Source organism: Paramormyrops kingsleyae, chromosome 5 (assembly GCF_048594095.1).
Source record: "Paramormyrops kingsleyae isolate MSU_618 chromosome 5, PKINGS_0.4, whole genome shotgun sequence".
Taxonomy (NCBI): Eukaryota; Metazoa; Chordata; class Actinopteri; order Osteoglossiformes; family Mormyridae; genus Paramormyrops; species Paramormyrops kingsleyae.
This window is the reverse complement of record NC_132801.1, coordinates 19,564,641-19,590,957: the sequence shown is the minus strand read 5'-3', so window position 1 is coordinate 19,590,957 and position 26,317 is coordinate 19,564,641. Positions and strand designations below refer to the sequence as shown.

At 40.9% G+C, this 26,317-nt stretch overlaps 1 protein-coding gene across 8 annotated transcripts; it reads left to right on the top strand.

Annotated features, from left to right (window-relative positions):
* The first annotated feature begins 303 nt into the window (after positions 1-303).
* On the top strand, positions 304-25,398 carry tom1l2b (target of myb1 like 2 membrane trafficking protein b). Of its 8 annotated transcripts, none has more exons than XM_072712338.1 (16): positions 304-1,256; positions 6,647-6,731; positions 8,637-8,715; positions 8,975-9,124; positions 10,861-10,995; positions 11,489-11,641; positions 12,080-12,196; positions 12,719-12,852; positions 13,309-13,357; positions 15,814-16,090; positions 16,357-16,474; positions 17,977-18,037; positions 19,202-19,267; positions 22,139-22,198; positions 24,026-24,059; positions 24,173-25,398. In XM_072712338.1, the coding sequence occupies exons 1-16, from the start codon at positions 1,205-1,207 to the stop codon at positions 24,325-24,327; spliced, it is 1,725 nt and encodes a 574-aa protein (XP_072568439.1). In that variant the 5' UTR covers positions 304-1,204; the 3' UTR covers positions 24,328-25,398. The 8 variants fall into 8 exon arrangements, with proteins under 8 accessions (XP_072568439.1, XP_023664987.2, XP_072568445.1 ...); XM_023809219.2 differs by having other exon boundaries at positions 17,974-18,037; XM_072712344.1 differs by lacking the exon at positions 10,861-10,995 and having other exon boundaries at positions 17,974-18,037.
* The last annotated feature ends 919 nt before the right edge of the window (positions 25,399-26,317 follow it).

Below are 26,317 nucleotides of genomic sequence, written 5' to 3'. Positions count from 1 at the left end.
TTAGTATGTTTTCATTTGAGTCATGAAAATTGCGGTTTAAATTTCAATTTGTGAATCAAGGAATTATTGAAATTTTTCTGATTGTATCATTTCCCCTTTGAAACTGATTTGGATATACGGAATGGGAGAACATTTAAAATGTTTTCAGTAAGTAATATATAGCGTTTGTTTTTAAATCGTCCGGTTAATATCACTTAATGAGCAATAATTACACACTTTTATCTGGTTGTTTTACTCCTAGTGACAATTCAAAACTTAAGTGATCAGTCACAATTACTTAATCAGTAACAGTGGAATGTACACATACAAAGCATCTTATTCGTTATAAGGAGTATGACATGTGATCTTACAACTTAGTTGGAAAACATACCGAAATTACTACCTTTTGCTGTCTGCATTTATTAAACAGTTCAGTTCCCTGCACGGCTAGCTAAAAAGTTTTCTGGTCAACAAAGAATAGCATTAGGCTTACTGTACGGGCACATATACTTTACTAGTCAAACAATTTACGCAAATACTCTTGAGCTGATACTGCGGACCAGGAGCGTCGATGTACCTGTCTTCCCCCCCCTCCATTAATGCGTATTTATTTGCTTAAGTCATGAATATTTTGCGATCACCCCAATAAAGACACTGCTCCCTATCCATTCATCTCTAACTACGCCCTTGCTGCGGAACCTGGACTTATGAATTCCTATAATACTTTAGTCCAATTAGAAGTAATTTGTTTGGGAGGTTTCCCTAATATTTAATTTATCATTTTTCTATTTCAAATACGACCGAGTAAAAGTGACATTTTTAGCTACACAGTTATAAAGACTGTCACGTAAAGTTTTCAGCAAACGTTACCAGTAGACATTCCGATATTTATCATTGGTAATCTTTTTCTTTTTTTTTAAATCACAAACGTGATCGGTAATTTTTTTTCAAAGTAACAGCATTGACAATTCGGAACTCGTCCAGAAGGCACTTAATCCATCCCTGCGCTCCAAAGAAGGGGAGGAAAATGACGCGCCAGTACCGCAAAACCACATTCCTGGACCAATCAAGCGGTCCCCGTAGGATTCTTTTAACCCACGACCAACGCGAAATCTGTCCAGTGACGTCACGGCACTACCAACCAATGAGGCGCATAGTGGGCTGGACTGGATGGTACTGTCCGCGAGGGAGCGTTAGTTAGTGCGATTTGTTTGTTGTCATCAAGATGGAGTTTTTATTGGGGAATCCGTATAGTACTCCTGTGGGGCACTGCATAGGTGAGTGCATTTTGCACGATGGTCTGGTAACATTATTCTAGTTTAATATGAAATGTACTGTAGCTGTATTTGCGACTTAGTTTTGCTTTTGACACGCGAGGTAATTCAGCCGCTGTCTCAACTCATTGGGCTAATTCGGTAGCCGTGAGCAACCCAGACGCTTGCGTCCTGGGCGATAGGTAAACACCCAGTTAGCTCGTTGGGCGGTGAAACGCTCAATAACATACGTTGTCCGTTCGGATATGACAAAAGGTAACATTTTCCTTTCGCGTTGCGATCACATGTCGATTCACTGGCACATTTCAATGTCAGTGTTAGCTTGCTAGCGCCGTTGAAGGCTAGGCGACGCCGCATCAGACAGGCATCTCCGTGCGGGGACAAGTTGGCATTTAGCGATTTCTGGTCATGTGTATTTTCACGGCAATGTTTTTGTTGACTGACAGCTTTGATTTTGATCTTATCTCTAATGCGTCATTACTGAAAGGTTTTTTTTCCAATCCACCTCTCGTCACAAGCGAATAGTTAAATAGAAAAAGTGTCCTAGTTGAACTTGGATAGAAGATGGAAAAATATTGTCCTTAGCCGTCCCTCAGAAAAATCAGTGCACACATCAAAGCTGGAAAAAACGACACCCTGTTAATATACAAAGCTGCCAAGTTAGAACATTAGTTTATTTAGTTATAACTTTAGAATACGACTGTATGTATTCCTTTATTGCTCACTTTTATGAGCTTTGATACTGAGATTATTTCTCTGGGAATGGTGATTCAAATTATTAACAATGCATGCAATAGTTGAAAAAAAGCAGTATTACCGGTCTCATTATATTGGTCTGGGTATTTGGTCTGTTTTGTCTTTCTTAACTTTTTTTTTATCTTGTAGTGCCGAACTAGATTTAAGTAATTACTGAAATTCAACTGGTGAGATTCTTTAGTGTTTCACTGTCACTGAAATAATTTATCCGAATGGTCATGGCCTTTCTTTTCATGCATCATTAATGTAGTGGTAGTGATTGCTGTGTCACTGTATTGCTTCTGTGTGCATTAAATTCAGAGCAGACATTACCACATGCATTTTAAAGGATTTGCCCTCCTATCCATTTTGGGGAATATTGTTCGAAATTCTGATTTGTTTTGATAATCCCGATAGTACCGTCATGATACCATAATTTTGCGCTATTTATTACCCAAAACAAAGATGTCAAATTGAATCTATGACAGTGTTTATGGTATTTTTGGCATATTTTTCAGCAAAGTGAGAAAACCTTTAATGCAAACTCAACTAATTTTCTTGTGAAATACCCATATTAAATACTATCTAAACATAATTGTGTTAAATAATATTTATAGGGTGTGCAGAGAGCTGTCCTAACATATTGCACCCTTAGATTAAAAAAAAATTGCCATGGAAATGTAATCATTTGCTATATTATAAAACAAAGTACCAGTGTCAAATAAAACTGATAAAAAATAACAAACTGTCCATTTGTTGTTACATCAGTTGTTTACATCTCAAATTGCTAAATCATTGTAATTTATATTGAAAATAATCGTCATATCCATGGAGAGTGACACTGTAAATGATTTAACTTCATTTTTTGGTGTATTTTTGCTGAGCTCTAATGTTAGTTCAGTACATCATACAAAAAAATCCTGAATGAAGATATTGGACTGTATGTTTTTGAAGTTAAAGCATTGCTGTATTTATGGTAAATTAACGTGTGTAATCACATGATGAGTCAGCGTGGCTCCTGTTTCATTTGACACAACATATGTCTTTCACCTCCTTCACTATGACTGCAGAGCTGACCATGTGCAGTGCCATCTGTATTGCCCTGCTTCGTGTTGTCCCTAACTGCTCAACAAGCTTCTATGTTCATTTAGTGGAGGTGAAATGACTAGACTTTGCTGGGCTGCATCCTCATCAGTAGAAGGGTATGAAACATAAGTGCAAATGCATGTTGGCTTGGTCAGATGATTTGTGTCCTATAGTAACAGAACTGTGTAATAAGGTTGCTCTGTTCAGAAAATTGATTTCAATGTTTTTTTTTTTTTTAAGTCTTAATTAATCATTAAAATTCAAATGAAAATATTTTGCTCATTTTCCGGTTGCAAAAAGCTGAATGTTAACTCCCAGAGAGCATACTGCCTGTGCATAGTTATTGAAATTTATATACCCACCATTTGTTCTATTTTAAAAGTGCACCAAGGCAATGACAGATCACCAGTCCATTGGAGAACATCCACACATGCATGTATGCATGCACGCACGCACGCACACACACACACACACACGCACAGACAGAGAGACAGAGAGAGAGAGAGATGTTTGTATTCGTATCTTTGTAGGGACCTTCCATTCATTCTCATGGACAAAACTCTAATCGCAGCTATGACCACCTTAACTTCTAACCTTAATCATAAGTAACCAAAACAAAATACATGACTTTTATGTCTTATGGTTTACTGCTTGCAGTCACTGATTTTTATTAAATTGAGTTTCCTCTTAAGAGACTGAAAAAATGTCCCCACAAGGTAAAAATAACAGGTTTTTATCTCATTGTGGGGGCATTTGGTCCCCACAACGTAATACATATACAGACACTCGTACACATCTCCTGACATACAGGAAGAACATTTTTTTTTTGCACGCTTAAAGCCAGGAAAAGATGCGTTAACAAACCCATTCTCCTACTGCATGAAAAGAAACAGATCTACAATTACATAGAAACTGACCTTGTTATGAATAGTTTTTTTCAGGATCTTACTGTGTATCCACTGACCCCATAAAATGTTTTCCTCCCATATTACCTGGTAGTACTTTTTGGAAGCGTGATCTTTTTATATTGAAGCATTTCCTGTGCAGCACTGCACTGTGGCATGAAAGACAAGCACTCGGCCTAAAACAGAAAGGGACTTTGGAGCTGAATTGCTTAAATGGGCAGTGTGCATAACGGTGTCTGCCTTTGGCTTGAGAGTTTTGCATTTAAAAAGAACAGTATTTATTAATAACCTAATATAATAAAAAAACAACTGCAATTTATATATTCAGAATAATTTTGTGAGGATTTCCATGTGTGCAAGTTTTGGGCTTAACATTGCAGCTTACTAGGCCTTAATGATGGGGGGCATTTTGAAGTTCTTATTGGAAATCTACAGTCTGTGTTTGTATGCATTTTACATTAAAATATCAAATTGGTATTTTAGTTATAAAAGTTCACTATTTGTAAGTATGATATAGATGAGGTAAAAAGAAAATGTTTGTCAGGAAATAAAATATCTTAATGCTAGTTTTTTTCCCCCCACTGCAAAATGTGGCAAATTATAGCTATTGTAATTTTTTTTGCATGGTTGAGGGATGTCTATTGTGGTAGCTATCTTGGGGCCACCAGCTATTTTCTACATGTGGTATTTTAATCATCGTGAGTTTTTCTCCTAATTATACACACCAGTAGTTTACTGTGATGCATTATACTGTTGACCCAATAGTGAGATGGCAATTTGTAATACTTTCCAATGTAGAATAGTGGCATTGATCTGGAATGCCACCTGCGTACAAATTCATCTTGAATGTATGCTTTCTCTCCCTAATGGTTCCTTATGAATATCCATCGATCAATCTTCTAACCACTTATGCCAGTCTGGGTTATGTGAGGGCTTGGATTCTGTCCCAGGCAGCGTAGGGCATGAGGTTGGGGTACAGCCAGGCCAACACACGCACATTCATGCACTATGGGTAATATGGAGATGTCAGTTAGCCTGTGTCATATGAGGAGAGCATTCAAACTGTACCTCCAGAAGCAGGATTCAAACCCCCAACAGTGGAGCAGTGAGGTAACAGCGCAACCTCCTGAGCTGCCATGTTGCCCCATTATCTGTATGAGGTGTTGACACCTCTAGAGAAGCCATTGGATCGTCTTTTCCTTTTGTAGGCTTAATAGCATCAATTCAGAATGATTTAGTGTATGACTTATTTCAGTCTTATTTTGAATGGAAAATTTGTGCAATCAATGGGAGTGAATTGTCCTCTGGGAATCCATATGTGAAATAAACAACCCAGGTAATAGAGTGCCATTTCCCTTTCATTAGTAACATGCTGCAGTTCCTCCTTACAAGAGATCTGGGGCTACATTTTCACTGTGTTTAATTGGCTGTATGTGTTCCATAGGCGGGAATAGCATTTATGTTACCTAGCCTATCTTGCAAGTTTTGTTTTCTTACATTTTAAATTTTCTGATGACAGCAAGACTGCAAGTCGTAGCTTTTAAGTTTTTTAAGTACTTATATTTTAACTGGAATTGTGTGTTTAATTGCATGTTCTACGTGAAAGGACTTGTCAAGGTGTGAGACTCTTTAACTGTAAAATTGGAGTTGTTATATGGTTTATAAGTAGTAATATATATTTATTCATGAGGGCAGCTGAACACTTGGAGAAATTGCAGGTTGCTCATAAAACAGCACTCTGTCTGCTCCGTTTTTGTCCAAATACCCTGGTCTCCCTTTTACAGAGTAGTCATTTACTGCTTAGCTGTTGCAGAGATGGTAGGGCGGACTCCCGTGTGGCTCTCCATGGGCTGTGTAAGCTAGGTCACTGCACTTGACTTTTCTGGTAAATGTGCTGATATCCTTCCACAATGAGCAGTTTTTAATTAATGCAAGTGTCTAATTTTGCGGTTCAACAAACAAAAAAAATGAATAAAATTAATGCATGTCCACCATAATTGTGTATTGCAAACACAGAGCAGTTGTATGGCTTTAAGCCTAAGCCCTTACAATTTTTTGTTATACCTCAGTCAGAAAATTTGCTTTGCCTTCGTTCGGTAAACATATGTACTTCATATTGATCACTGTTTATTTCGTCCCTGAAAAGATTAATGAGGATGACATATTTATTTTCTACCTAGATCTCTGCAGCTGTGATTAATTTTTTTTTATTTTGCACAGGTTTTTTTTTGAGAATTGTTATGTTCTTGCTTAAAACATACCAAATGAATAAGAATACAGCATTTCTCCTACACACTTCTAGCCTTTTTGTGGCCCTGTCATTTTTAAATACCTCTTAATAGGCAGTTTGACTCATTCTCAGGTGGCTACAGCGGGGTATTGTATGGATGTTATACCCTCCTTGCATATTCTTTTATGTTCTTGTGAACAAATATGACAGCACAGAGAAATTACTCAGAAACCATTTTAGAAACAATTAACATGCCCGTTCCAGGGATTTTGTGGAAAAGGCATTTTATGTAAGTTGTTGAGTATTCTGATGTCTTTAGTAACTGGGTCAAGAATAATCTTCAGTTTGCTTTTCCCAGCATATGCCATGTTCTCATTGAATATGTGTATGTGTGTGTGTGTGTGTGTGTCTATGTGTTTCTGTCTGTGTCGTTTCAGAAAAGGCTACAGATGGCTCCTTGCAGAGTGAAGACTGGACCCTCAATATGGAGATTTGTGATATCATCAATGAAACTGAGGAGGGGTAAGTATCACTGTAGGGTTGCCAGACTGTCACTTAGAGTAACATTTTAGCTCACTGTCCCATGAGGAGTGGCAAGTAACATGGTAGGGTTACCAGACTGTTGCATAAAGTAACATTTCAGCTCTTTGTGCCTTGAGGAAGGGCAAGATATATGGTTGGGTTGCCAGACTGTTGCTTAGAGTATCATTTCAGCTCACTGTGCTAAGAGGAGGGGTGAGTAACGTGGTAGGGTTTCCAGACTGTGACAGAGTATCATTTCAGCTCACTGTGCTAAGAGGAGGGGTGAGTAACGTGGTAGGGTTTCCAGACTGTGACAGAGTATCATTTCAGCTCACTGTGCTAAGAGGAGGGGTGAGTAACGTGGTAGGGTTTCCAGACTGTGACAGAGTATCATTTCAGCTCACTGTGCTAAGAGGAGGGGTGAGTAACGTGGTAGGGTTTCCAGACTGTGACAGAGTATCATTTCAGCTCACTGTGCTAAGAGGAGGGGTGAGTAACGTGGTAGGGTTTCCAGACTGTGACAGAGTATCATTTCAGCTCACTGTGCTAAGAGGAGGGGTGAGTAACGTGGTAGGGTTTCCAGACTGTGACAGAGTATCATTTCAGCTGACTGTTGTATTTGCAGGGCAGTCCCTGCTGAGTACTGTACACTTTTCTTACTAAAATTAATTGTACATCAAAATGTACAGTTATTTACATAATCTATTCATTTTCTTAATTTAAAATGAATATTTCCCATGACTATTCTTTTAGGGAAATACATTTGGGAAATAAATCTGCAGGGTTTTTATCCATTTTTATTTCTCAGTGCTCTGGACTGACTTTGAGATAATATATTTCAATGTTAAGCTTTGTTGTCCCCCTTGTCTTATTTATGGGTAGCCAAACTATTTGGCTGAATAACAGAGTCAAATGCCTCTTTGGATAACAGCACTGCCAAGCGGTGTTGTTCATTTTCATATTACTCAAATGTTAAGGCCTCATTGGGTGGTGGGTCTTCTCTAACTGCTTCTCTTGCTCCCTTATTGGTTTTGTACATATTGCACTAACTTTCATTTCGCAACATGTCGAGTTTTTGTCAATGGTGTAAGAAAAGAGACATTTCTATTCGACTTATTCAACGTGCTGTATTTAACCCTTTCAGTGTGGTACTCGGTAAATAAAAGTAGTTGTGGGCCTTTTATGAGATTGATAGCATATAATCAGACTATCAAATCTATCAAATATATCTTCCTTTTGCACATCCTCCTGCTTATACAGGGCCGGGTTGTAATAAGCCTGCAACTTATCACAGGGAACACCCTAGGCATGATGCCAGTCTACAACATATTAAAAAATCTATTATTATCTATCAAAGTTATCAGTGGCTGCCTGAAACACAACACACTGTCCAACATGCTCTTTTATATCCCAGTATGTTGTGGCTCTTGTTTTCCTGATTTCTTTTCGCTTGAGGAGAACCTGCTCTTCTGGATTGTTTCTCACACACACCTTGACTTGTCATCCATTTAGCGTCTGACCCTCCCATAGTTCTATACATTTGTGGGTGTGGCAAGTGCCTTTAGCCCCCCCCCACCCTTAACTGCTGTTTACTTTGAACTGATACATGGCAAAGTAACTCTTTGCATCTGTTTTTTTTTTCTTCTCAGTCACTAAGCTTCATTCATGGACCTCTGGCCTATAAGGTTGTCCTTGTCATTTCAGTCTGCTTTGACATAATTACTCCGCATATGAGACGCTTGACCTTCTTTACTAGTATGCATTGCCTCAACCTGGATACAGTCATATAGTTTTTTCCCTCCTCTTTTCAGTAATTTAACCTGGATCTGAATACCCCAGACCACTCCACTTCCACCCCCTGCACGCTTCCACAGTTTACTCTGAGCCGTCTCTTTCTTCCTGTAGTCCCAAGGATGCCATACGGGCTCTGAAGAAGAGGCTGAATGGAAACAGGAACTACCGGGAGGTGATGTTCGCTCTGACAGTGAGTGTCCCAGACTGGTGTGAAGGGTTGGGTCGCATACATCTCCATCTCACCATTAAAGCTCTGTGGCTTTGTCTCGGCGAGATTTGTGCCAGGATGACTTGTCAAGACTGGTTTGAATAAGGTGTATATAAGAGGCACACCTCTGAATATTAGCACAAATAATTTCTGAATATCATGGCTCTGTGTTGAGAAAACCCAGCGTGCTTCTGTATCGATTTGAAGTTTGTCTGACTTCAACTTTATTTTCCCTTCCCAGGTCCTGGAAACATGCGTAAAAAACTGCGGCCACCGTTTCCATGCGCTTGTCACAAGTCGGGACTTCGTCGATGGTGTCCTGGTTAAAATAATCTCTCCAAAAAACAACCCTCCCTCTATAGTCCAAGACAAAGTGCTGGCATTGATCCAGGTAAAAAGGAAGCAATAAAATTTGTTTCCTTTGGTGCACAAAATTTATATGGATGGGCTGGCTGTCCATATCAGGGTACAGGCACTCATGCAGTTTACAGATGCCAGTTAGCCTATGTGTATGTCTTTGGGAGGAACCCAGAGTGGCCATGAGTTTCAAATGGGGAGAATGTGCAGATCCCACACACACGGTGGTGGGGTTTCAATCCACATTCCTGGAGGTGTGAGGCACCAGTGCTACTCACTGAGCCGCTTGAAATGCTGTTCAAGTTATAATGATTTTAAAATGACACGGAGAATGGGGGATTTCACGTTGTCAGGAACAGAATTTTTTTTGGCATATACTATGTTTCTGTGTCACTGCCTGGTAAGGTATGAAGGGACTTGGATCTTGCTCCTTGCTGTCTGTAGTGACAAATGCTAGAAGGGTGTGTAACGTGTACTTTTCAGTGCAGTTAAGCACCTTCAAATAAACACCATGTCACCCTTTGAGGTCGCTGTAGACTTACGTCTTCCTAGGAGGACAAGCAGAATGGATGCAGATTAAAAGCAGGCTGAAAATATCTGAACTGGTTGTCTGCCGCTCGCCATTTTGAGGTCAGGGGGATCCAGTGTACACGGTGGCCAAGTTTACTCTATATCTAGTTACAACGACAAGGTCAGATATCCTGGAACAGCTCAGTGGCCTGTACTACGAAGCAGGGTTACTGGCTTATTGGGGTAACTTGTTGGATTTAAGGTAGTCTGGGCAAAATGTAAGTGAACGAATATGAAGTCCATTTAAACTGTGGTACCTTAAATCCGATAAGCCAGTAACCCCCCTTCGTAGTACAGGCCACAGATGTGCTATTTTCTTACACACTTTAGTGCTTCTATGTGATATTGCAGATCTGTACGCCATAAGACCTGAACTGACCTGTATGATAAAAACAGACGGGTGCCATACTGTCATTTGTATCATCTTACAAATGTGTGCTGTAAGGTTGTGAAAGTGAAACTAACCCTGATGTCCATCATATGAGCTGCATGTACCATTAATAGTTCATTCAAATGGCCTAAAACATAGTAATTATATTAACATTATGGTCTTTCAGAATGGATGCATACTTTGAATACCAAATGGATCGATAGATCCATGTGATAGACAGACAGACAGACTATTGACCCCGGGGGGGATATTTGGTAAAACCACCGCGATGCTTTTTGTATAAAGCTGCTATGCTAGACGATGCACGGTTCTAATTTGAAAATGTGCGATTTCAGCTGCACACAGCAGGCATGTTAATTACTTAAAAACTGGCAGTCAAGTTATTTGTGTAAAGTTCATTTGCGATGTGGCGTAATGCTGCTGTTCTCTCAAAAAAGCACCATAAAAGAGTATTTTTGCCATCATGCCAAGCTAGAAAGAAGTGTGGGTACAAGATGTGTCATGCCTGAATTTCCTATACAAATGATTGGTTGTTCATAAAATAATAATGAAATCTGTTAGGTATGCAGTTTTACTCTTTTAAAGAGATGCTCTGAAAAGCTTAGCTCCGTGGTTCCCCACATTGCAAGCAGCTTTCTCATGCACGCTTCAAACTATAAAAACAAGGCCAAATCCCTGAAATAAACAACAAAGTTCATTATGTAGTGTAGCTGCTTTCGTAGCACTTACCCCTTGGTGGCAATTTAAATAAGGTGTGTCCTCAACAAAATGGAGGTGTTAGTACATCCTGTGTGATTTTCTCAATGCAGGCTTGGGCTGATGCTTTCAGGAGCAGCCCGGAACTCACGGGCGTGGTGCACACTTATGAGGAGTTGAAGAGGAAGGGGGTTGAGTTCCCCAGTGCAGACCTGGAGGCCCTGTCTCCCATCCACACCCCGCAGCGGGTGAGACACTTGTCTGCCTTGGGACTGCAAAGCTCTGTCATTCGGCTGCACTCCCTGTGGTTCACATCTACCCAACAGCAGGACCACAATGTACAGTTTAGACCAGTGTTTCCCAATCTGGTTCTTGGGGATCCACAGACAGTCCATGGTTTTGCTTCCTCCCAGCTCCCAGTAGGGAGCAGAAATGTGGACTGTCTGGCAGGGAGTTTGGAGGGAGCAAAAACGTGGATCGACTGTGGGTCCCTGAGGACCGGATTGGAAAACACTGGTCTAGACCGTATGTGTTTAGGGTTACTGCAAAAATATGCTTTTGGTTTTGAATTCATGTTCCTTGGGGACAAGAATGGCCAGCATGGGGAAAGTACTGCATTTAAGATTATAAGCAAGTATAGGAGGTTTTTTACTGAATAAAAGTCTCCATTCGTATTTGAATGAGTGTTGGATTAAGTGAACCGGGGGAAAAAAGAGTGACTGTTGTGTTTTTATTTTAAAGCTGTGTGGCTTGCAGCAGGTCTCTGATGGGGACCAGTCCACCCACAAGTACAGCACCTCTTCACAGCCCACCACGGCCACAGCCCCTCCCTACTCAGCACCGCAGATGCCAAGTTTAGAGGTTGCTGGACCCATTTGTCCCACCTCGGAACAGGTAGTCTTCTCTGCACACATGTATACCAAGACCCAGATGTGTAGGTTTCATTTACCTGGTGCATCAAGGCTTCAGTATGAGCTGCTTGCTGTACTTCCTGTATCCATAGTCACTGTAGAACAGCTCTTACTCTTCACCCGCTTCCAGGGACGGTCATTGTCAGGTCTTTGCATTCTTCCCTCTCCTACTAATGTTACTGCTAATTGGGGGTTGGCCGCATTTTGTCCGAATGATTGAAAGGTGTCGAGTCGCCCATTTTGATCGCTGGTGATCACACCAAATTTGCATCCCCCCGCCCACCTGCCCGATTGGGCGCCCAGCTCCTCGAGAGAAGTCTCTTTTTATTTTATTTCCCTGCTCGACAAAGTAGATTCCGGGAGTCACAGCTTCTCCCCTCCCTCACACGGGCATTCACATGCCCCCCATGTCTCTGTCTAGATCACCAGGCTGCGCAGTGAGCTGGACATTGTGCGAGGAAATGCCAAGGTGATGTCTGAGATGCTAACAGAGATGGTACCCGGACAGGAGGACCCCTCAGACCACGACCTTCTGCAGGTTAGGTGTCATGTTAAAAAGTATTAGAATACACACTGACCATTGTGTACAAGGCCGTGGATGTACATAAAGTGTCTGAGACCAGTTCCTCTGTCACTTTCTCCAAGTTGTGCCCTTTATTAAAAAAAGAAAAAAATCACTCATGCCAACTTAGTTTGCTTCAGGCTCCTATTTATTGTCAATGTGACATTTTAAGCTTAAAACTATCTCATATGACATGTTTATTTTGTGAACAGGCATCTGGTGTGGACTGCATATTTATGGACTTGGTTATGGCTGTAGTGTGAAGTTGAGTAATGAAACAGCCGTTTGTGTCTCTCTCTATAATGGCAGCCAGCAGAGGGCACTGTTTGCCTATCTAAAAAGTGAAGTGGTTTTACTATATGGTTCACATGGATGCCAGATGCTACAGAAACTGCGAAGATCTTGCTGCACTAGATCGCTGCCTTATTAATTTCACCGTAAATCTGCAGGGTCGCTGCTTCTCCCTCAGTGACTGTTTAGGGAATTCTCTGTGTGCAGGAGCTGAACCGCACCTGCAGAGCCATGCAGCAAAGGATTGTGGAGCTCATTTCGCGCGTCTCCAATGAGGCTGTTACGGAGGAGTTGCTGCATGTTAACGATGACCTCAACAACATCTTCTTGCGATACGAAAGGTGCCAGGTTCCCCACCTGTCCCATCCGACTCCTTTAAACACATGCAGAAATAAGCTACTGGATACACAGAGGTGAAAATTCTGAAAATTCAAACCAAGATTTTGTTTCAACCAGTTAGTTGAGCATAAAGTACTGAACTGGGTGGCTGAAACAAAATCTTGGTCTGGATTTTTACTTTCTGGACCTGAACTACACATCCCTGTATATATGTCAGTATTTTTTAGAATTTAAGAAAAATCTTTTGCATTATGTGATACATAACATTATTTATAAATTTAAGTAGCAGTATTAATTCATTTTACCTTTGTTGTCTAGTGCTAAAAAAAGCCACACTGAACCAAAAGACAGTGTCAGTTGTTTATCGTGAACAAAGGAAATGGGCTTTATGTATATGTGTAATTATTTTTGATTGTGTACAGTTGATAGGTTAATTACTTAGTTGTTTTGTCTGTCAGGTATGAGAGGTACCGGACAGGCAGGACAGCTCAGAATGGCAAAAATGGGGTGAGTCACAACGAAACACCAGTTTGCTTGTAAATTCTTGTGTGTTTGTACGACTGGTTTGTTTATATGGTCTTTCTCTGTCATCGTCTGACATCTACTGGTTACTGGTTGTCCCTTTAAAAATGTTTCGTCGGGTAATATCAGCCATGAGTGTCACTTCAGTTTCATTAGTAATGGGGGTCACTGTGACCCGCTTTGGATGCATGGGGCAATAATCAGCATGTAAAGCCATTTATTTTTCTGTTTTTTTTTTATGGCTAGCTGAGGCAGGCAAGTACAAACATTATTCTTTATGTTGTTGTATTTGGGAATGAGGAGTTGCACCAGGGAATGTCAGTAGCTCTTCAGCACACCCTGATGCCGCATCCAAGCCTGCTGCCATTGCTGCAAACTCGCATGAAACAGACCCCGGGAACCGCAGGCCTCCCACGGACCTACTGATAAAATCGAAGTGTCCTTATGTGGCGACCTCAGACACCCTGACGAGTCTGTAGGACATCCATGGCTGGGGCGTTCTTCCGAATGGCAGAGGAGCTGAGGCTGTGTCCTGATCAGAATACTGGAGCTGTCGTGGCCCCCACCCTGATTACGGGCGTCGCCGCAGCCCTCTCCGCGATGCACAGACGCGCCTCATCACGGCCTGCTTCCGTATGCAGCATGCATTGAATGACCCTCAGCCTTTCCTTAAAGATGCAGTGTCTGTCTGTGTCCCCCCCCCCTCCCCCCCCGCAGAATACGTGGATTTGCAGCTGCTTCGTTTAGCACATATACGTAATACCAAAACAAACCATGACCAAACAATGACTCATTTTTTTTTACTTTCGAATGCCAGAGATGACCGTTAACTTATCTGACAGTTTCTCATGAATCTTAAGGTGACATCAGGTGACCTTTAGAGGCAAATATAATGTAAAAATAAATTCCGTCACCAGTTTAACTACACTGTCCTGATAGGTGTGGCAATGCTTGCTGGTCATGAAAATCTACTGAGTGTGAGTGTGCCAGTTTTCAGATTGAGGACACAGTTTCAGCTCCAGACTTACAGTTCCACTGCATGGTTCGTGTAGTGGTCAGTGCTTGCCCCTCCCACCCCCCACACTACCACCACAAGAACTGCATTTTTGCGCTGCAGCTGAACGTATCGACCGTGCACCTATCACTGCTCCTCAAGAGCCAGGGGGAGTCCTGGGGGTGTCAGCTGTTAGCAAGTCACCCCTGTAATTAAAATGTATTGGCAAAACCCCCCAGGATGCTGGTTCTTATGGATCAGGGTTGGACATGTCTGGATGAGGCCACTTTAGTGCTGGTAAACATGCATCACGTGTTGTTAGTGTTATTACCAATGCGATGCACTACTGTATCGATCCCAAGCCATTCTCCTATATTTTTCCTAAAGTTTTTATTTAAAGCCCAGGTTTGATCAGGATGCCCTCCTGTTAGCAGAACGGCTGAGATTTTACTGCATTCCTTCTGGGTAACATCTTGTTAATGAAAAAGCCAGTATCTCTAACTACAGGCACAGAGAGCAGGACTGGATGATGAGATAAAAAATTCACTGAAATATCTGGGGGGAAAAAAGGCAGTTTATTAGCTGATGTGAAATGCCGTTAATGTGCGCATTTTCAGGGTCCTCGCCCAGTTCGCTTCTCCTTACTGTTACACGTGCCGGTTGGCTGCGTTAAATGTGTGTGACCCATGGGGAATTTGCACTCCTGCCCACCATTACAATTTGACACCACAGTATGTTTAAAAAAAAACATCTTTTTATTATGTGATTCCCAAAAATGAAGGTCTGCCGGTTCCTGTTTTGCCTCCCTACCAGCAGGCCCATCAGCAGCATGTGACCAGTGTCTGCCAGCATTAAAGGAGTCTGCAGAGAACTCGACCCTCCAGTGGTATTATGTTTATGAGGCTGTTTAGCAAGTTAAAAGCAGTCTGACAAGTGCTTTTAAGGACTCTTTACAGTTTCAGGCAGCTAATGAGAAGTAACAGAGCATATTTATGCATTTCTAGCTTAGAAATTTGCATTAACAGCTGTTATGCTACTCCTGTAATGAAGTTTCCTATACAATGCATGTTATTCAGTTCAACTTTTGCACTGCATTCAAACCCCATTTGCCTTTATCCTTCCATCTACCCTCCAACTGCTTACCCAGTACTCGGTTAGGGGGTATTTGCTTTTATAAAAAGCCATTTTATGTCTGAGATTTTTATTTTACCTAGATTTTAAAATCCAATTTAATATGCTATTACTGTTTATTTGTCATTGTAATACCCATCCTATGTAATTAGGCTATTATTATAATAATAATATATTTTTCTCATTAAAGTTGTAATAAAATGCAAATGTCAGTGAATAGAAGTTGCATGTATGTTGTTAAAGAGAGAGCCCATTTCTGCCAGTGATGACGCGTGCTTGATTCCTCCTGTGACTGTCCCTGCCTTTGTGCTCACAGGTCCTCAGCGAGGCTACTGAAGACAACCTGATCGACCTGGGGCCGGGCTCCCCGGCAGTGGTCAGCCCCAGGGTGAGCGCGGTACCCCCTGCCTCGGTGGCGCCCCCTGCCTCGGTGGCGCCCCCTGCCTCTGTGGCGCCCCCTGCCTCGGTGGCGCCCCCTGCCTCTGTGGCGCCCCCTGCCTCTGTGGGGCCCCCTGCCTCTGTGGCGCCCCCTGCCTTGGTGGCACCCCCTGCCTCGGCGTCGCCCTCCCTCTCTACACAGCTTGCTGGACTCGGTAAGGCAGCAGCCTTCCACACTGCCTGTCCATGCATCTTTAGAAGCCATTAGTGCAAGATGGGTGGCAAATTACTGCCACTTGTCTGTGGCTCTCGGATCTAGAGTTACTGTTTTCAAGTTATGCTACCCGTAACTAGCACTCTTCTTTAGATAATTGAGAGTGAGGAACATCTATTAACAAGTGATGAAAGCCTTACAGTGATCTCTGTGCTTAAGCTATTCTGGATCCAGTTAGCATTACTCCCTTTTTTGTGATGTCTCCAGATATGGGAGCAGACAGTGTAAGCGGAACTTTGAGCTCCATTCCAAGTTATAACCCGCAGGATGACTTTGATGTGTTTGCTCAGACAAGGACTGGCACCCTTCCACAGCAACATAAAAAGTAAGAGACTTTTACATCCAGTTTTGCTCCTACTGTAAGAGAAATGATGAATTCTGCCTTTCTGTATGTAACAACAGGTCACGAACAGAATAATGAAACAGCTAGAGATTTATCAATATCAAGGGGTAGAGCCACCTTTTCCTACAGAAAAGTCCTGAATTGCATGTAGTGGAATGTTGGACCTTTCAAAGCTTCCAGTTCTTTAAGGGATAAAGGAAGTGGAAATCTGCATGCTCCTGAACATGTAATGGTGTTTAGATTATTATGACTGAGGAGGTCATAGAAAGCTTGGTAGTTAGGAAAACATCGTTCATTTTTTTAGCAGTGTATCTGGAGACATGACCATCTTGGAATATGGGGACATCAGAAGGGAACTGTCTTGGAAAATGTCCTCATGTTCCTTGGCCATTATGTGATCATGTGGAGCAATCATAAGACTTAATGATGGCGTAGGTTTTGTTGAAACTTGGTTACATAGGAATTCTTTTGAGGTCATATTTGAGGCTGAATTACAGCCTATCAACCATCCAGATGAAATTCAATGCAGTTTGCCCATGTTTAGCAAAATGCCATTTGCACATTCATTTTGCAGTTTTTTGTGACTGAGGCACCTGTAACTCGTCTACTGATCCTTTGGTGTCTTCGGACCTTTGGGGGGTAACCTCAATTTGCCTTGAAAGCTCACAGATCGAAGTCCTGATTGTTGAACAGCTGACGCAATGCATCTAACCGTAATGAATGCATTGCGTCAGGATCAGAATGCGTTGCTTTAAGCCAGCGCTGTAAGCAAGTCGAACGCACCCAATGACCGGACTGGGGAAACAAACTGACACGCGGACTTAATACAGAGGACTAATGACAACAACCAGAAACAGCTGATCACATGGGGATCCCACATGAGGTTAACGAGGGGGCGTTTTGGAAGCCATTAAGAAAAAAATGCTCTTTTTATTTTATCCTGTTCATTTTGTGTTTTAATGCTAAAAAAAAAACAAAACATATTTAGGTGTAATTTTGGGGGGGCGGGAACCAATTAATTGGTTTTCCATTATTTCTTATGGGAAAAATTCGATCAGAACTCGAACTTTTTAGGATTCGATCCGGAGTCCGGAACGGATTAAGTTCGAGAACCGAGGTACCACTGTACTGCAGCCATTTTTCAAATTCAGTACAAAATACCCTGCCTGATGTTGTGATGTCTTTCAGCACCGTTACCAGTTTTTATGCCAGTGGAGAACCAACATCTTGAAATGTTGGTACTTTTGGTACCTTCTTACCAAGTGCCTGGTGCAGTGGAAAAGCACCCTTACTGTTTATTTGCATTCAGCTAATGAGGAATAATAAAAGCATTTTCCATGTGGTGTTTCCATTCTTTTGTCCACCTTCTGTATCTCAGTGGTTTGCCTTTCCTGAAGTGGAGATTCTTATTAACTTAGTATGGCACATACAAGATCAAAAGCACACGTGCCGGACATCTCATTTATCCATTTATTTGTTAGCAGTACAGAAGTTGAAGATACTCAGGTGTCCGCTGGGGACATCAGATCTCAGAGCGCCGAAGGGGTAAGTGCACTCAGAGCTGTAAGTATCTGTGTCTCCCCTTGACCTGCATGGACTTACTATGGCGTGGCGTGAACTTCAGCTCTCGACTCACAGCTACAGCTAACACTACTAAAAAGTGAAGCGTATGCAGAATCTGTAGTGTGGTACTAATGAAATATTGACATTCTTATGATCTGGGTTTGGGTATAACATGGGTGTACTGTTCTTCTGAACTTCTGACTAATTCTTCCAGAAATTGTAATGGTGAACTGTAGAAACTAACTGCGTTTGGGGAATAAAGTTCTCGGAAGTTTCAGAAATGGATTGGGGATTCCACAGCAGTATATGCCTTCTCTGCCGAGCAAAGACCAAGTCTGGAAAGAGACAGACCTTAAAGCACTGATATTGCATCCTTCCGAAACGGTCACACATTATGCCCAAGGTCCATATCCCCTTACAGCTTACTATGTCAGGGTGTGCAGTTAGATCTGAGTGTACAGTAGGGACCTAGAAGTTAAATTACATTAATTTATAAACTCAGCTGAAATTGCCTAGTTGGAAATTTCACAAACCACAGAAGATTTGTAGTTATGTGCTTATATAACCTGAGGGTGGAACAAGTGTTTATGTGTGTTTCTGTAAATGAAATGAAAAGTTTGGAAAGAAAAAGACATTTCTGGAGTTCTGGGGGTATCTTAGTAAACGTCAGCTACTGAAAACATTGGAGTTCATATCTGGCTGGATTAGGGTGTTGTGCAGGTCAGTATGCTATAATCTGTGTCTGGAAGGGTGTAGGTTCGAATCCCAAGCCTGGCAGAGTAGCCATATCACTGTTGGGCCCTTGAGGAAGGCCCTTAACCCTAACTGCCCCCGGAATGCTAGATGCCAGGCTGAACCTGCTCTCTGACCCCAAGCTCTCCTCAACTTGTATGTTGACAAAAGTGTCTACTAAATAAATAAATGTATTGATTAGGAAAGTTCTTATCATGTAATACAATTTAATTTGGATAAATGTTTTCATGAAATGGATTTTCTATCTCGATTCTATCATAACATTTTATCATTTTTTTTTACATGTTCAGTCCAACTTTTTGTTTTCTTTATATAAAAATAGTTATGGATATACATATTTTGGGTTTCTGTTTTTGCTTCATGTGTATATGGCCTTTTGTGTTGTTGATTCAGCGGAGGTTGAAAGGGGGTAACGCAGACATGGAGCCAATAGACAGCTGGCTCATTACCCAAGGAATGGTGAGACGTTCACCAGCGCTGCTGTCCATGTCACCACTCCCCCCCCCCCTCACTGTGCCCCTGCACTGCTAATCCGGCAATATTAAACAGTAAAAGGGAGAGCTGGCAGTGCTGCAGCGATGCCACTTTGGGCGCCCGGCGGCACAGCCAGTGGCCTGACCCTGCAGGTCAGGTGTCATTCTTCACTTGGAATTGGCACTTCTCTGAATTCATCATTTGGCCTATCAGGTTGATGGATTTTTTACCTTCCATCCCAAGAGCATTTTATAAATTCAACTTAAAAAAATACGGAAATTTTAATGCAGTAAATCTGTTGCCCATTGAATACCACATTGATTCTTTTTACATAAAATGCATATTTCACAAAATTTTAAATGATATAAATAATGCTATAGCCTAATCTTTGTCTTTGAAGTTTGTTATTATGCTAACATTAATGTCACATTGGTTTGTAACTCGGTTTTCCAGTGAAAAGCCAATTGGATGAACATCACAGTTGAGTGCTTTGTCGTTAAACTACCACTTTTCCGTTTTCTTGATTCATTAATAATGTGTTGTTGAATCTTTTGCTGAGGAATCTTTAAGGAATAAGTTTGTTCCAGTCGTGGCAATGGCACTTAGTGTCACACTCTCAGCTCAATCCCTTTTACTGTTGGCATCCATTTCATGTCAGCCATCATATTCGTCACTTACCGTATGATCATCTGATAGCGTCAAAATAACAGCCTGTTCCATTGCAGCAGACTGCATTTTTTTAAATAAAAGTCATAAACAATTATGGATGCCGAATTTCACAGAAGCTTGAGTTTATATAAGTATGCAATTTCAATGTTATCTTTTTAATATCAGATAAGTACCAGAATCAACAAGTTTCTTTATATCTGATGATCACTGGAAAACAAACTTTTTTATTTTTTATTTTTTATACTTTTTTGGCTATACATTAGATTACCAACTGGAGTTAAAAGATATTTCTTTCTTTCTTTTTATAAAAGCATGGTTCTACATTTACCTGTAATTTGGCCATTTTTAAGTCAGTTGGTGGCTTTGGGAAGGCTAATTAGGTTTCATCCTAAAGTGTAAATGTAATGTAATGTAAGCTGGACTCAAATGAATGAATGAAGGATGATCAGAAGAAATGGAAAGAACCTGAGTGTCACAGCAAAGGGTCTGAATACTTAGGACCATGTGATATTTCAGTTTTTCTTTTTTAATAAATCTGCAACAATTTCAAAAATTCTTTTTTTTGTCTGTCAATATGAGGTGCTGTGTGTACATTAATGAGGAATTTTTTTTTTTTAATGATTTTAGCAAATGGCTGCAATATAACAAAGAGTGAAAAATTGAAGGGGGTCTGAATACTTTCCGTACCCACTGTATATAGTTTATCATGTTCTGACTTCATAGTCGTTAGTAAAAAATCAAATACTCCACTAGAAAAAACAGGATTTTTTTAAATTTGAGTGTTCATGTGTGTTTTATATTTTTGTGTTTTCTGTAAAAATATAAAAAGTTAAGTCAAAGAATCCTGCTTCAGGGGAAGCCTGAGTTACCCTGAACTGTGATTAGTTGGCTGCTTTAAACACAGTGTGGTCGCTGGATCGCCATTCCAGCTTCTCCACCATGTGTAGCCTGTGCTCTGGCTGCTGCCTTGTTGTCGCTGCTAATTAGGTGAGGGTCAAGGTTGCAGGTGTTTCCTTTTCTTTATTTAATGAACATCATGAACCATCTACATCCCATCGCTGGTACTGCTGGTTTTTGTGAGTACTTTTAGTAAAGCCATAAGCTGTTCTGGAGGTGAGCTTTCGGATGTGGGCTGATGGCGTAAAAGACATTTTAAAAGACATACCTCAGGACTGTCCGACCTATTTAATGTTTCTCAGATTATGGTTCTACACACTCAGACATCCAATTTCATCCAAGTAATAAAAGAGTTTAAAGAAGTTAAAGCAGCAGGGACAAATTCAGGGTCTCTCTCTGGATGAGCATAATTTAAAGACGAATCATTGTCCTAATAAACAGTGTGTCCATAGTAGCATAGATAACCTGCAGTCACTCAGTGATAGTTAGCAGTGGAACTTGACAGAGATCATCCTTTTTTCTGTGAGGAATTGAATATCCTGGAAGATTTACATGCGACACGTTCTTTATCTGGGCGGCGCTTTGGCTCGGTGGGTCGCACTGTTGCCTCATACCTCAAGCGTTTGGGGTCTGAATCCCATCTCTGCTCAGTGTGAGTGGGGTTTGCTTGCTCTCTCTGTGTTGTGTTGGCTTCCTCCCACCAAAGACATGCACTTAGGCTGGATGAGTGTTCTTTTAAAATATGGAGGTCGGTAGATTGATGGATCTTCCATAACGCTGGGTTACATGGGAAGAAGGAAGGTGCTCTAATATATTGTAATGTTGCTTTAGTCATATAAGACAGACCGACCTATATTTGGGGCTTCTGGGCTGTCCAAACAAACATCTGGCTGTAGCTGTGGTTTGGGTTCAAAGGGAACCCATTTTCATATCCAATTCTCACCCCTTTTTTCCTAACTTGAGTGCAGTATTTAAATTCTGTCTTGCCTTTTAGCTCTCCCAGAATGTCTCTTGCTTCCTCTGCCCATTTCCGCTCTCACCGCATGCCATGCATCACCGCTCTGGCTTTCTGCTTCCTCCACTCACAGGCGTGTATGTGATGCCGCTGTCTGTTGTCGTGTGCCGGCGTGGGTGGTATTTTAATACTTTAGCTTTTCTTTGAATAATTGTGATTAAAAAAACAAATCATTGTCCATATTCTTCTGTTAAAATTCCGGTATTTTTGTTTTCTTTTGGGGGAAATTGTCTGGCTTGCCTGGGCCTTGGTTTGTCCGTGGCTTTGCCCCATAGATCCCCGTTGCTCAGTCCTCTGTCATGGATGACATAGAGGAGTGGCTCTGTGCTGATGTGGTGAGACTTCTTTACCTTCATTTTTATGCTTTATTTTACCTCGCATCTTTCTTTTATTTTTATTTCTTCCCCAGCCATTGTAGTTTTTCTTCAGTTATGTTTCACCAGTTATGTTTAATTGGTTTTGCATACATTTTGTTCTGCTGTAAAGCTCTTATGCTGTAGATCTAGTAGCCCTGCTTGTGTAGATGTAAGATTTAGAGCCAAGTAGTGCTTTAAGTTTTAATTGTCCAGCTTTGGCCTTGTACTGTTGACCTTGTTTGCACATTTCTTCATGAAGTGTGTGCTTACATTGCGTGTCACCGATGGACGGTCTGAAAGTGATGAGTTGATGTATTAGATTGTCTTGGGAAGTAACATGCAGCATACCTAGGGAATAATATAAAGTTACTATGTGACTGTATATTAGGAGCTTGTATAAAGCGTACCAAGCACTGCATACTCAGTGGCCATTTTATTAGGTAAACCTGCTTAATATCACATGCAGTCTGCTTCTGGAAACAATAACTTATGTGGCTGGAACTAAATACATAGAACCCACAGACAGGGTTAAGAGGTTCAGTTACTGTGCAGCTAAGCATTAGCATTAGCATGGCTAAGGAGTGTGATCTTAGAGAGTTTTAATTTGCTGTGATTCTTAGCACCAGATATGGAGATATCAGCACCTGAGAAACAGCCATCAAATTGGGATTATCATGCACTACAGTGTCTAGAGTTTAGAGAGAATGGTGCAATAAAAAAACATCTAGTCAGCAGCAGTAAAGGGGGCAAAAACACCTTGTTAACGAGAGCGATCAGAAGTCGTTAAAGCTAGCAGGAAGGTCATAAGTGCAAAAATAATGGCTCAGTACAAAAGTGATTTACAGAAAGACCTCTATAAATGCACGCCTCATCTACACGATTCTGACGGTGAAAGTGGGCCCTGCTCCGCACCAGCTGGGTGTTGCTAATGAAGTGGCTACTGACTGTGTATTGGGAGTAGTATGAATTATAGCACAGGACTGCACATTGGTGGGTAATATTAAACATACCAAGGGGCTGTCTGTCGGGATTCATCTAAAACATACCATGTGGCTGTGTATCAGGGAGTATTATAAAACTTACCAAGGGGCACTATTTAGGGGAGTATTACAGGGAGTTTTATAAAGCACACTACGGGACAGTGTATTGAAGAGTAATTTAAAACATACTTTAGGACTGTATATTGGGGAGTAATTTTATAAATACTATGAGACTGTATATTTGGGGATTCATTTTCTTAACATAAAAAAACCAAGGTGTTTAACAATTTTAAGGTACATACCCTTAAAGATAAATGCCCTTGAAAAATCACCATTTACTAATGTAATATTTACTATTTCAGACAAATGCAGAAATCATGTGCCAGTATTCTGATGTTTTGTTTGTTATTTTAGCTCAGCAGGGCACCAACATCCTGCTTGAGGAAATATGTCCCATTATAAAGCTCAGTAGAATGGAGCTGAATAAAGTGTACAGGACAGTACTTCATTACAGAATAACTATTAGTGTTTTGTGTCAGAAGAGGCCCCTGTCCATCTCACTGAATGCCATGGTAGTCCATGTGGGAAATGTGGACACATCTTGTGCCGTAAATAAGCTCTGTGCTTCCCTCATAGATGTAGCTGCATTGTGTTTGTACCTGTGAAGCTAGTGGCCCAGTGGTCCTCAGTCCCCAGAGAGCTGTCTGGCCTGCATATCAGCCCAGATGTCAGCTGAAAGTTGAGACAGGGAGTTTCACAGTCTTTTTAAAACCTAGATACAAAGTAAGAACATTTTAAATATATGTTTTTGTTTTTTGGTATATAGAAGGGCAATGAAGCAGAAGGAGTCACGAGTGAAGGTATGAATGAACATCGTCATACTTTGTTTTGTTTTTTTTTCCTTGAGTGCTTTTACGAAGGCATAAGTCACATTTTCAAAACGCCGGTTTGAATATACCTCCTGCTTTTCCAGAGTTTGACAAGTTTCTAGAGGAGCGGGCCAAAGCTGCCGAGATGATGCCTAGCTTACCGACGCCTTCCGCTGGAGATCCTGCCCCTCCTGCTCACATGACCGGCGGTGGGCGTAAAAAAACGGGGGTGCACGAAGACACCCTCTTTGCTGTGTAACATACCCAGAGTGAAGCATCAGCCTACCAGCGGACTGGCCTGGCCCAGCTTTGGTGTTCAGTCAACACCGTAGCTCTGCTGCCCCCTACAGCACGACCTCTTCAAATCTTAGCAGGTCACTGCATCCTCACAGGTACTCGAGGGAGTGCTTTTCAGCATATCTTCCAGTTTCCCTTTTTGCCATATTGCAACCCAGCTTTTACAGACCCTTTCCCTTCCATTGCCTGCAAAATCTTAGTGAAATAGGGTTGTAAGTGTTCTATACTCCGGTATTTTTTTTTTTTTAATTACCGGGGAATTTTGCTTTTATGCTGGGTTACTATTTTGTTTAGTTTAATTTTCAGTACTTATGTACCTGGAGTTACAGAAGGGCATAGGGGTACTTACAGAAGGGACTTCACCTGCATCTACAGTCTGTATAGTTTACTTATTTGCGTCTTGATTTCTGTGTTGTAGTCTGAATGCACCCACATGCATTGTGTTTGCATGTGTTGGGAACACTGAAAAGGGAACATAAAAAATAAAAATATATATCATAAATATCTTTTTTGCCTATTGAGAACATTACTGTAAATACCAGTAGATACTCCCTTCAGATAAAAGTCTGTACTTGTATGTCCTGAAGTCTGACTTTTCTAATCAAATATTTTAGATTGTTTACACTCAACCAGGGAAGTTTGCCAGCCCAGAACATAGTTAAGCGATTCTCTCATTTCTTGGTCTGAACTTCTTTGGAAATGTGATGAAAACACTAAAGGGGCAGATGCAGATTTGCATGCTGCAGTTCATCAAGCGATCTATTGCTTAGATATTATTGTCATTGTATTGGTGCATACATTTGTGATGGGTTTCATGACAGATTAAAAATGTTTTAACAGAATTGGAATTGATATCTGGATTCTGTTGCCGTTATAGTCGCATACATAACTGACAATGCATTATTTATTTAAATAATCTTATAGAAGTGTTATTTAACAAGATGAAATTCAAAATGTCTTTCCTGTGGTCCATGTTTATCTTTGCTAAAACACAGCAGTTCAACCTGCCTTATTAAAAAGATGAGTGCTATAATATTGTGTTGTGTTTATTTCATAATTACTATAGGTATTTGGCCAAGTAGGGAATTTCCTGTTTGTAACACAAAACACTTTTTAGTAGTTTCTGTTCCAGACTTCAATGAAAAATGCAGGGTTTAAATAATATTCAGCCTCGAACAAAAATTATGTAAATCCCGATAAAATATTTAGTAACAATTACGGAGTATGGATATTGACCAAGTCATAATAAAAAAACAAAATATTTAACTTGAGTTTTATGGTACAGTACAGTGTCTCAGCAATTACCGTGGCTACATACATGGACAGTGTGAATAGTTTGCAGCAAGTTGGATAATGCTGGTCCAAAAAGTACAAATCCAGACCAATTAAGTATAAAGAATCAAAGTCAAAGAGCAGTCAAGTGGTTGGTTGAAATAAAATCTTGGTCTGTATTTGTACTAGTTTTGACCGGCACTTTCCACCTCTGATTTGCAGTGTGTGTGTATGTTGGGGGGGGGGGTAGGTTTATATTACATTGTGGGGACCAAATGTCTCCCACAATGTGATTAAAAACCTGTCATTTTGACGTTGATCATTTTTTATGTTTGGGTGTGTGTGGGTGATTAGCAGTTCCTGCAGCGTCTGAGTAATCTAATCGCCTGAAGTGCTCTTCTACGGACCAGCCTTGGCCTCTGTGACTCCTAAGGTAGGCTTTGGATTCAGGAAACACTGACTGAATGAACAGTAATGGCTACATCCAGACAGTTTCCTAAGTCACAACACATGGACTGCACTTTTTTTCTTCTCATGCCTGCAGAAGCATTCCTGTTTAGTTTTCTGTTTTTCGGTGTTTGCAAGGTATTAAAAAAATAATTATTGAAAACATGGATTAAATGTCACTTTTCATCTATCCAGATGCTCTTTGTATTATTTGTTGTGTTTTTTTTTAATCA